This window comes from Geotrypetes seraphini, chromosome 8 (genome assembly GCF_902459505.1).
Source record: "Geotrypetes seraphini chromosome 8, aGeoSer1.1, whole genome shotgun sequence".
Classification (NCBI taxonomy): domain Eukaryota; kingdom Metazoa; phylum Chordata; class Amphibia; order Gymnophiona; family Dermophiidae; genus Geotrypetes; species Geotrypetes seraphini.
Genome location: NC_047091.1, coordinates 159,296,396 through 159,308,990, shown reverse-complemented (window position 1 = coordinate 159,308,990; position 12,595 = coordinate 159,296,396). Strand labels below are relative to the sequence as shown.

The window sequence follows — 12,595 nt, the reverse complement described above, 5'->3', positions numbered from 1 at the left end:
GAAGGACATGGCGGTACTAGAGGGAGTGCAGAGGAGAGCGACTAAACTGATAAAAGGTATGGAAAATTTTTCATACGCTGACAGGTTAAAAATGCTGGGGCTGTTCTCCCTGGAGAAAAGGAGACTTAGAGGGGACATGATAGAAACCTTCAAAATCCTAAAGGGCATAGAGAAAGTGAATAGGGACAGATTCTTCAAACTGAGGGGAGCCACAAACACTAGGGGTCACTCGGAGAAATTGAAGGGGGATAGGTTTAGAACAAATGCTAGGAAGTTCTTTTTTACCCAGAGGGTGGTGGACACATGGAACGCGCTTCCGGAGGATGTGATAGGCCAGAAATCTGTACAGAGGTTCAAGGAGGGTTTGGATAGGTTCCTGAAGGAAAAAGGGATAGAGGGGTACAGATAGAACTTGAGGTAGGTTAAAGAAATGGTCAGAAACCACTTCACAGGTCGCGGACCTGATGGGCCGCCGCGGGAGCGGACCGCTGGGCAGGATGGACCTCTGGTCTGACCCAGTGGAGGCAACTTCTTATGTTCTCTTATGTTCTTATGTTCTTAAGAAATCCTTAACAGAACAGAACAAAAAAAAAGAGAAGGAAAAACTTAATAATCAGCAGAATCACAATAGACTTTTCAGACTCTTCCCAGTATTTTCATACAATTAAAACACATTGTACGACTTGTAATAAAATGGTTTCAACCGTCAATGCTGTTCTTTTGTTAGTCAAAAACGTCCGAGGTTTGATTCTCGAAGGAAATGATAGTTCCCAAACAAAGCTGAAATCATTGTTGTCTTCACTTGGACTTGATAAAACTGTTTTGAGATCCTTTTTGAGATCAGGCAGTCGTTAGTTTGTAACTGGGGACTACGTGGGAAGGTCAATCTCCAAAGGAAAGTAAGGGCTCCTTTTACAAAGCCGCACTAGGGCCTTAACGCGTGGAATAGCACGCGCTAAATTGCCCTACGTGCTAGCCGCTACCGCTCTTTTTGGGCAGGAGGTAGATTTTCGGCTAGCGCACACTAAAACCACTAGCGCACCCAGGGCGGGATTAACCAATAGGCCAAGTAGGCACGTGCCTAGGGCCCGAAATGGTCAGGGGGGCCCGATGAAGGAGGGCATCAACATTGTTTTTTCCAAACGGCGATGGGCCCCTCCAGCATCAATTGGCAACGCGGGCCCCCCCCCTCGATCGGCAACGCGGGCCCCCCCCCCTCGATCAGCAACGCAGGACCCACCCCATCGACGGAAAGTAAGACAAGCAAGTAACGTGGGTAAGAAAGGCAACAGGAATTGTAATTGTGCAAGCGGTGCTGCTTGCCCAAAGCTTCCCTCTGACGCAGCTTCCTGTTTCCACCTGGGCGCATGGTGGGGTGGGGCCCAGTGTACTTGTGTGCCTAGGGGCCCTCGACAAATTAATCCTGCCCTGAGCGCACCTTCATAAAAGGAGCCCTAAGTTATCTGGGCAGATTTCCCAGGCTGAAAATGGCCCTCCTCTCGGAGGTTAACAGTGGAATAGCAGAGGAAAGGATGAGGCACAATACACGCAGAGATTTCACTCTGAACGGCAAGGGTTAACCTGCAGCATAAGCTGCAAAACCTCTGTGGTAACTTTTGGGGTGTCCTTCGCACGTAGGGCAGACACGTCACACTCTGGCTCGCGGTGTAATAAAATTTGGCCCGCCTGACAATTTCAAATTTGCACTTCAAACTGGCCTGCCGGTACAAGCGGCTTCCCGATCTCACATTAAAGCAGCCTGCAGAGGATCGCTGGTCGGCTGTAGCGATCCTAGCAGGCTGCCGTAGCCTCAGCAGCACGTTCCCTCTGCCGCAGTCCCGTACGTCAGGTAGGGAGAACGAGAGGGCACTCTCTAAAGTCAAAAGGAAGTTCTTTTTCACCCAGAGAGTGGTGGAAAACTGGAACGCTCTTCTGGAGGCTGTTATAGGAGAAAACACTCTCCAGGGATTCAAGACAAAGTTAGACAAGTTCCTGCAAAACTGGAACGTACGCAGGTAGGGCTGGTCTCGGTTAGGGCGCTGGCCTTTGAACTAGGGGCCGCCGCGGGAGCGGACTGCTTGGCACGATGGACCAGTGGTCTGGCCCAGCAGCGGCAATTCTTATGTTCTTATGAGGGGCGGCACCGCGGCAGAGGGAACGTGCTGTGGAGGCCGACAGCACCCTGCTAGGATCGCTACAGTTGACCAGCGATCCTCTGCAGGTTGCTTTAATGGAAAAGAGCAGGAATCCGGGATGGAGGGAAGGAAAAGAGGGCCAAATCTCGGGCCAAAAGGAAAGATGCCAGACCTCTGGGAGAGGGAAGGGAAACGGAAGAGAAGAAGAAAGAAGGAGACCCTGGCAAGCGAGTTATCAAAAGACAACCATGATTTGAATAATGACCAGACAAGAAAAGGTAGAAAAAATACATTTTATTTTCTGTTTTGCGATTGCAATATGTCAGATTTGAAATGTGTATCCTGCCAGAGCTGGTGTTAGACAGCAGGCCTGAACTAGGACCTAAAAGAGAGAGGAAAAGTCTTTTTTATTTATTTTGTTTACATCACAGAGTCGGTGTGGGGTTGGAGTGGTTGTAACCCTATACTTCTAAGACTAAGGGGTCCTTTTATTAAGGTGCGCATTTAGCACGCGCTAAATCGGTTAGCATACCTTAATAAAAGAACCCTTTAGTATCTTAATTAAAAATTTGGCCCGCGACTTAGCCTATGTTGTAGATTTCGGCTCCTTATCTGATTGCGTTTGACACCCCTGACCTAGGGGAAGGCAGCTGTGCGGCTAACTTAGAGAAATGGTTGCTTTTGTGCATTAACAGTATGGTCACTATCATAGAATACAGTTTAACTACACCTCCGGAGGTACAGTTAGCCACTTTGAATTAAATAGCACACCTTCCCCACCCTCTGATATGAATTCCCTGTTAGGTGCTTTACATTCTGACATAAGAACATATGAAGAGTTGCCATACTGGGACAGACCGAAGGTCCATCAAGCCCAGTATCCTGCTTCCAACAGTGACTAACCCAGGTCACAAGTACCTGGCAAGGTCCCGAGGAGTAAAACAGATTTTATGCTGCTTATTCTAGGACTAAGCAGTGGATTTCCCCAAGCCATCTTAATAATGGCTTATGGACGTTTATTCTAGGAAATGATCTAAAACCTTTTTTTAAACCCCGTTAAGCGAATTGCTTTCACCACGTTCTCCAGCAACAAATCCCAGAGGTTTATTATGAGGGTGGTTTGAAAAGTTTGGTATAAAAGCAAGTTAAACAATGTACTCACCTTCAAGGGCTATACACTTAATCCAGCGAGTTTTCCAGGTTTTTTTTCACAAACTATTTTTCCTCCAATATGAAAAAAACTGGAAACTCACTGGACTAAGTGTACAGTTCTTGACGGAAACTATGGGGGTCCTTTTACCAAGGCATGCTAGCCAATCTAGCGTGCGCTAAATTGGCTAGTGCACCTTAGTAAAAGAGGAGGTGGGATATGTTTAATTTGCGCTTTTTTTTTTTTTACCAAACTTTTCAAGTCACCCTCATCTCTCCCATCATAATTCCCTTAATATCACCCCTTCCTCTGTAGCCTTCCAGTGCAGCATCATTCCCCCTTCCTCACTAGTGCATCCTCCGCCCCTGGTATCCCCTCCTTTCATATTATCCTCAAATCACCGTTCCACCCCCCCTTCTCCCATCCCATCATACCACCACAGTTTTCCTCCATTCTCTCATCTCATAATCCCCTCAATATCACCCCTTCCCCTGTAGCATTCCAGTGTTATCACCCTCTCCCCACTAGTGCAACAGTTATTATGTATTAAAGCCCATGCTAAACACCTAATGTAGTTTAAGAAATAAAACCCCTAAAAAAAATCTAGAAACCACAGGAAAAACCGCTTTCTAGTAAAAGTTGTAAAAGTCCCTCTAAATAACAGTGATGCTAGGAAAGAAACCATTTTCTCATAAAATGGGCTTGCTTTAATGGTCAGTGCTCCTAAAACAAGTGGCAACGGACTATTTCAGGTGACGAGGGCTATAGAATTTGGAGGGTGGCAGTGTGGCACTCACACAGCAGGACAGCTTTCAGCAAAGCAATGGAATTTTTAGCCCAAGCTCCTCTTCGAAGCCCACCACATCCTGCCTCTTTCGACAGAAGTCTCCCATCAGAGAGGGGACACGATAGGGCAGGGGTAGGGAACTCCGGTCCTCGAGAGCCGTATTCCAGTCGGGTTTTCAGGATTTCCCCAATGAACATGCATGAGATCTATGTGCATGCACTACTTTCAATGCATATTCATTGGGGAAATCCTGAAAACCCAACTGGAATACGGTTCTCGAGGACCGGAGTTCCCTACCCCTGTGATAGGGCAAGACTGTGCCCAAGAGTCTGCCCCATGCTGATCCTCATTTCACAGTACACTTCTCCCTCCGTATTCGCGGTTTTGATTATTCACAGTTTTTAGCTTGCTGGCTCCTCCCCCCAAATTACATCAGCTTGCATAGAGAAATGGCCGATTCCAAGTGTTTACAGAGAAAATCGCCGATTCCCAGCACTTTCTTCACCTTGTTTTGCCTCTTCCTTCGTCAGGTCTCCCACCGTGTTATTCGCGGTTTTTCTGTATTTGCGGTTCTGTTAATCCCCTATCACAGTGAATACGGAGGGAGAAGTGCAGAAGCCAAAGGCGGGTGGCAAATGACTGAGGTAGGGTGTGGCGATGACAGCAGGAGGAAGAAGGATGTTGGATATGGGAGCACAAAAAGGGAAAGGAGATAGATGGACTCTTTCGGGGAGAGGGCCTCGACTAGGGTGTTAGATACACTTGAGATGGCCCTGAAAGCTTTTATAACAAAAAAAAAAAAAAAAAGAAAGGTTCATATGTAGAGGCACCAGTATATTTAATATATTACAGAGACAACAGAGGTTAGCTTTGGTATTGAGTTGTACAAGAAAACAATGCTTAATAACATGCAGTGCCTATCCAGATATAGAGAGCTAATCTATCTTGTGCTTTCAGTTCATTTATCTGCGAATCTCAAACAGAAGAACACATTTACACTGGCTCAGAGCCATGGGCACCCACATTTCTAAATGAATGGGGGCGTTTTAACACAAGTACAAAATTACCTCTTCCTGGGCACAATGAAGGTGCTCGCTCAGAATTGAGGGTAACCAGCACCCACAGAGCTGGCTCCAAAGCTCGGAGCTATTGTCAAACTTAACAGTTTAGGCTCCCTTAAAAGAGAGTCTGGGATAAGAGAATAAATGAATATTTCTGCATTTGGATTTTGCATATTCTAATGACAAGCCCTTGGTGCGTTTGCCATGCTTAAGACCTCTTATAGAATACACCGGAACCACCCCCCCAAAAAAAAAAAAATTAAAAAAAATAAATCCTTCATCCACAACTGCAGAGACTACCCAGAAAATACACTTCCTCAATTGATACTAGGGGTTGTGGAATGTTCAGTAGCCCCAAACTTCAGAAAATAAGCTTCAGCGGGTGAACCGATAGCTTATTTACAGCTGTGTTTTACATACAGAAATGTACATTGACATGCCGATACACCATAGCACATTTTGCAGAATCAACCTGTCAGAGCCCCTCTTGCATGTCAGCACGCTCTCAGTAACTGGGTTGTAAATTTTATGCACTTCAGAAAATCATCAGGTTATCATAACTTTTAATCACGTACAAGGCTTTTTTTTTTTTTTTTTGCTATGTCTTAAAATCCCCAGCCCTCAGGATTCCACAGTAATGCAGAGTAACGCACGTTTATAATGACCAGACGCGTGATCTCCCCACTGAAGTTTCATATACTCCGTTAATTCATATCCAAAAGTACTGCCAACCTAAATGAAGAACATTTTCTTTTATTAAATAAGGCTAGCCATGCCAATCTCTTCTCAGATAGGAAGGCTTCTTTTTTTTTTTTTTTTCCTTTTTAAGCAGCTGTCAGATCTTTAATCAAGGGATGCCATGGCATTTACATTCCAAAAACCTCAACTCCAATGCCAGAGAGTACACTCTCCAAGCATTACAGATACATAACAGTGTTTATGAACAGGTAAGTAGAGAGAGAGAGAGAAAAAAAAAAGGAGGTAGAGAGAGAAAAAGAGATCAGAGAGAGATTATCATGATGCAATGAATCCTGTACACTCCTCCCTCCTTATTTGCGGTTTCAGTATCTGCGGATTCAGTTATTCGTGTTTTTTGGGCCAGGGATCCCCCCCTAGTGAATCGCTCTGTCTCCGACCTCTCCAGACCTTATCTGGTGGTCTAACAGTGACACGGGGCAGGAGCGATCTTCCTACACGAGACTACAATGGGAACTTACGGCAGCCATTTTTGATGAGGGCTCTGCAGGGGGCAGGAGTGTAGGAAGATCGCTCCTGCCCCCTGTCACCGCTAGACCACCAGGTAAGGTCTGGGACGCAGGAGGAAGGCGGGGATGGGTCAGTCGGCCCAAAAGTTATTTGCGAATTTTCCATATTCACAGGCCAAAACAGCTGAAAAAAATACTACATTATCTGTGTTATCAATCTGTCAACTGTACGAGACATGCTTCAACATTATCTGAGAAAGGAATTTATTTGTTCATGTTTCCTAGTTTCCTTGCAATAAAAATGGTTTTGTGCCATTTTGATCAAACTTCTAGAGCAGTGGTGTCCAATCTTTTGGCTTCCCTGGGCCGCACTGGCCGAAAATAATGTTTCTGGGGCCACAAAAATGTGCAAATGCTGCAGCAAGACAGAGGAGGGAGACAGCAAGACGGTAAACACCCGGGGGGCAGTATAGGAAAATACTGCATCGCCCTTGACCGGGGCTGTACAAAATACTTCACGGGGCCACATGCGGCCCTTGGGCCGCAGGTTGGACACCCCTGTTCTAGAGGGTATCACTATCTACAGCTGAGGCATATACCCACAATTCACCAAGGTTGTCCAAACTCTATCAGCCCCACGCGCCTCAAACAAATGTTCTTGTGTGTCCAAGTACAGCATTGAAGGAATAATAAATGGATTGTTTCCCACTTTTTTTATTTTTTTCCTTCTTTCAAACAGGGCATGAGAATGAACTGGCACAAGGTCACCTCTCTCACCATGAGCCGGGGAAGGCGCCAGCGGTGTTCCCTGGCCAGATGACAGCAGTTCAGCCACTGCTCACTTTACAGCTCGACGCCCAGACACGGCTGCCCACCCAGCCGGAACAGCTGCGAGAATGAAAGCCAAGCCATGCCTCGCCTTTCCAGGGACCAGCACCGAGCTGAAAATCTGCTTGGATCTCAAACCCCCCCCCCCCAAAAACCCAGATTTCTTCGGCGGCTCAAAGCCTCTTTTTAAGCAAGGCAAACAAGTTTATCGAGGCACTGCTGTGCAAGGGTGCTTAGTATAAGATTAAAGGGTGCCCTGTATCAGAAGTGCTTAGCATGGTAATCCATTTCCAGAAATCAATGTTAAAAAAAAAAAAAATACTGTACATAAAAATTCATATGAAAGCTACATATCTGGAGTACTTGCATACAAAGAAGGCTGCTATCACAAATGTACGAGTTATTACGCAATCTGCCTGGGAAAAAAAGAAACCTCTATTATGCTGAAAATTGCTGGTATATTATATTACTGAACTATAAACAGTATTTAAATGTGTTTACGCCAACATGAAGCATGCACCATTTCAAACTGTGTAATACCCAAAGGGATAAGCCCATTTAATATCCATGTAAATGAGAAGCTGTCCATTTGCACTGGTTTCAGGTCAGACGATTTCAAATCATTGCTTTGCCATGTACACGTAGCTTATTATTTTAACAGTCATAACTGTACACTGTATTCCCGATACATATGTAAACAGTGCGTTCCCCCCTCCCCCCTGGATCAGCTCTCTAACAAATTTAACAAAGAGCTTATTGGTAATTTCACAGCCCAGTGCCTTCAATATTAGTTAACCTAAAGAGACTCATAAGAGGGTCTCTTTAACCTAATATATGAGGAAGTAGCCAGCACAAGTCTCAAACATGAGCAAACAGTGAACTAGAAGCAGCTTAAGTCAGGTTATCAGACTGAATATGAAAAAAAAAAAAAAAAAAGATTTGGTTAACTGACATTCAAGGATGAATGAACCCAAATACCACTGGTGCAAGTCTCCACACTAAATTCTCCAGACCATAACAATAGAGCAAAACAGAGCTTTAGCCCGCCCTAAGCAGATTGGATTCTCCAACAGCTTTCTCCCATATCTGCTTGCCATGCTCTCGTCATCCCTTCTGTTACAGAACATCAATCATAAATAAAGAGCCTGTGCCCTCAGAGTGCCCAGGTCTGATTTATAAACATTAGCAGGGAATACAATTACCAATGCCCTTAATACCAAATAGAACGCAACCAACTGATAAACATAATAGCATCCCCCCCCCCCCACACACACACTCACTAAAAATGTCTGCCCCCTTCCCCCCCCCCCATTAAATACACATTATTATTCCATTAAAATGCAAGGGAAAAGAAAGCAGCTGCCTTTTCATTCCAGTGTCACAAATTCAATGCCAGGAAATAAAAAAAAAAAAACAACCAACCAACCATAAAACTATTTTCTCTTGGTGGTTACCAATAAACAAATCCATTAGGTCTGATGATGGTTTGGGCACTTGAAACAGGTTTCAAGAAACTTTGGTAGTCCCGAGCATAAAAAAGGGCTTCTTCAGCCTTGGCTCCAGTTGTAAGCTAATGATCCCTAGACCCCGAGCCAAGAATCTGCACTAGGTCTGTTGTCTGCATCAGTTAAGCTACTGCACAAGAAAGATTTTAAACCTTTTAAAAAAGGGTGTTCACTGCAGTAAGACTAATAGGGAAACGGTGACTCCTGCCCAAACGTACAGGCACCGTTTGATACAAAAAGATCCGTTCCCCCCCCACCAAATGCAACCCGTTCAAGTTACGCGCGTAGCACCAAAGTCATAATTATTTCCGCTCGGAGCCTCTTATTTAAAAAAAAGTCCACGAGGAGGGGGGGGGGATTTCAAACTTCCGAGCTCGTGCGTGATTTTAGTCACAGTAGCACTAGTTTTCGGCAAAGCAGAAGACTACGACGACTCCAGAGAAAGTCCCGAAAGCACAAGACGGCAGGAGGCAGAGCAGATCGGCAGCCAAACTGCAGACGGGCAGAAAGTCCTCGGCACCTCCGGCGAGATCCAAGTTTAAAAAAAAAAAAAAAAAAAAAAAAAAGCAAGCGGCAAAGTGGCGAGCCGGGCACAGGGGGCGCCGCGGGCCCGGCCGGGCCGCAGCTCTAGCGCTTCTCCCCGGCCGCCTCCGCCGCCGATCGATCCGAACAAAGGCAGAACGCGATCAATTTCTAATAGCTATCAATCCGCAGCCAGCCCGTACGCTTTCCCTCCACCCCCCCACCCCCCGAGCCATTTTCCGCCACTTTGCCCCCACCGTGCCCGCCTCTGCCCGGCCCCCCGGCCCCAAAAGGTGCCCGCTGACCACTCACCTGAAGCCGCCGTAGATCAAATTTCTTCCAATATTGAAACATCGATCCCACATTGGCGGCCATCTTGGGGGATATTAAAGAGAGATTTCTTTCTTTTTTTTTTTTTTTTTGGCTCGCTGGCTGGACTAAATATCTGGGCTGGACTCCCCGTGCCAGCTGCTTCTTCCTCCTCCCTCCGTTATATGTGTAATCGATGAAAGCGGCAAAGGACTAATAACCAGAAATGTATGCGAAAAGGAGGAAGGATGCGAAGGCTCCGGAGAGCAGCCGGAGCCAAAGTGCAGCAAAAGTAGTGCTGCATTTCTCAAGTGCGGCAGCGGGTCGATGGGCGACCGAGCGATCGGATTGCACTTGACTTTGCCAACTTATCGATACGGACGTAACGCGCTGATCGATGGAGGCGGCGAGCACCGCGGGGGGTGGAGGTGGGGCGGGAGGGGGCGCTGTGCACTTCAAAGTCAGCCTCGGAGGCTGAGGATCCTCTTTTTTCCCTGAAACTTTAAAACAAATTAGAGAGGGCATAAATAAACGCACAGGCTGGATATCCGGAGCTTTTTTTTTTTTTTTTCTTCTGAGAATGTAAAACTGTCTGCAGGTTGCCTGCTTTGACCCCAAATAATCACAGGCTAATCAAAAATAGAAATTATTTGAAAAGTAAAGTGCTCAGACCCTTAACCAAGCTGTTCAGTGTACCATAGTTTGGTTAAGGGTCTGAGCACTTTACTTTTCAAATAATTTCTATTTCCATTAGTCTGTGGCGGTGTGTGGCACAGGAGTTAGAGCTACAGCCTCAGCACCCTGAGGTTGCTGGTTCAAATCCCTGGCCAAGTCACTTATTGCCCCAGGGTACATTAAAAAGAGTGTGAGCCCACCAGGACAGATAGGGAAAAATACTTGAGTTACCTGAATGTAAACCGCTTAGGGCTCCTTTTACGAAGGTATGCCAGCGTTTTTAGCGCACGCACCGGGTTAGTGCGCGCTAGCTGAAAAACTGCCGCCTGCTCAAGAGGAGGCGGTAGCGGCTAGCGCACGCGGCATTTTAGCGCGCACTATTCCGCGCATTGAGGCCCTAATGCGCCATTGTAAAAGGAGCCCTTAGGCTATAAGTGGTATACACTTTTCCCTCCAGATTTGCGGGGGGGATAGGGGCAGAGCCGGACCGCGAATGGCGAAAAACTGTGAATATCCGGCTCTGACCTACCCCCGCCTCCCTCCCGCCTTCCCGGCCTTACCTGGTGGTCTAGCGGGCTTTCGGGGCAGGAGCGATCTTCCTACGCTCCTGCCCCGTGCAGATTGCCGTTAGGAAATGGCTGCTGTGAGTTCCCGTAGTCTCTCGAGACTACGACGGGAACTCCTACAGCTTTCCCCCTTCCCAAAAAATCACGAATATGTGAAATCATGATTGCCCAAACCGCGAATGGGGAGGGGGAAGTGTATAAATGCTTAAATAAATAAATAAATCTTGGGTCATATTAGTTAATTTCGCAGATTTATATAGTACCATATCAGACGTAGTCATAGGTGCCAGCTCTGTGGGTGGGGAGAGGGGTCGTTTGTGTGTTGAGTTCAGCACCCCAATCAACAATTTCCTAAAAGTTGCCTCCTCTGAACATAGGTCTCTTTGTTACTTCTAGATCCTGTTACATATCTTCCCCCTTTCTCTTCATTGTTTGTTTATATATAAAGCAAATATTAATAAGAGAGAGTGCATTCCTTTCCAGAAACGGCCACTGCTAATTCGGCTTCACGAACTGGGCGTAAAATGAAAAGGGACATTTTAAAAAAAAAATCTTAACAGAAGAATCCAGTGCAAAAGTCCAAATGAACATTAAACCGGAAGAATCGGTAGCAAGGGAAAGGGGGGAACAAAACTCATAAAACCGCGTCTTACTTGGCAAAGCCGGAGCTAGATCCGGTTCAGCTGCGATGAAGCACTAGAACCGCGCCGGCCTTGGACCGACCGAACCCTGTCCCCGAGAGGCATAGCGACCAGTTTCTCCAGGAAACGCGTTGTCAATCGGGTAAGCTCTGGTTCGCGATAGCGGAGTAGGACTACGCCAGGTCGGTGCTTCTCAACTAGTCCAGCTGTCAAAAAACCCCACAAAACCCCCAATCTGTTACTAGCCTGCGCTCCCAGGAAGATCCACGTGGATAGAAGGCCATCGTTACCAATACATGTCATTTGAAAAAATGCAAACTTGACTTAACCCCCACCTCATAAAAGACACGTGGAAGCTAGGCCTGGTTTCAGCTTCATTACATCAATGGACTTGGGGGTCTTTCTATAGCTTCAATGAGGATAAAACCAGGCCTGGCCCACTTTCTTCCTTCTATATGGTGTTAACTTTTTTTTAAAAAACCAAAGGCTACCACAACAATGACTTTAGAGGCGACCCCCCCCCCCCCAACACACACACACACATATATTTAAACCTCCTTCTGCCACTGTTTAATGTTTGCATTAATTGCAGTCAACTTTGATATCATGATCACAGACTAAAAGTAGACTGAAATGTGTCCCATTGATACTGGTTTATTATATAATTATTTATTTAAACATAGGTCACATCTTTTCAGGTATTTCCCTGTTCCAAGAGGGTTTATAATTTTATAATGAAAGATTAAAGGATCCTATAAGTAGGAGCCCCAGAGGTGATTTTAACAATGGGCTGGGCAACCTGCAAGGTTATAATCACTATAAACAAACCAGCACAGCCCAAAAAAATCAAACACCAATCCATAAAAAAGCTGTGAACCCACAAGGTATCCCATAAGGGGAGGGGATAGGGTGAAAAATCTAGGAAGTAGGAAAGGGATTGGGACTTGTATACTGCCTTTTTGTAGTTTTACAGTCACACTCAAAGCAGTTTCCATACAGGTACATCAAGCATTTTCCCTATCTGGGCTCACAATCTATCTAGTGTACCTGAGGCACTAGATAGATTAAGTGATTTGTCCAGGGTCACAGGGTTTGAACCCACCACCTCAGGGTGCTGAGGCTGGAGCTGTAACCACTGCACCACATGAATATGAAGTATGGGGAGGGGTGTCGGGGCCGCATCCTTTGAATTTGAGCTCCTGCCTTAGGAT

At 46.0% G+C, this 12,595-nt stretch overlaps 1 protein-coding gene across 7 annotated transcripts in view; it reads right to left on the bottom strand.

Moving 5' to 3' along the window:
- CUX2 (cut like homeobox 2) overlaps positions 1 to 9,902 on the bottom strand; it is a 552,659-nt gene extending 542,757 nt beyond the window's left edge. For 2 of the 7 annotated variants that reach the window (XM_033955398.1, XM_033955397.1), the window contains exon 1: positions 9,506 to 9,902. In XM_033955398.1, the coding sequence (XP_033811289.1) occupies positions 9,506 to 9,568 (63 nt within the window). In that variant the 5' untranslated portion in view covers positions 9,569 to 9,902. Of the gene's footprint in view, positions 1 to 8,592; positions 9,125 to 9,505 lie in introns of those variants that run through there. The other 5 variants (XM_033955392.1, XM_033955400.1, XM_033955396.1 and 2 more) reach the window with 3 other exon arrangements.
- Positions 9,903 to 12,595: the final 2,693 nt, after the last annotated feature.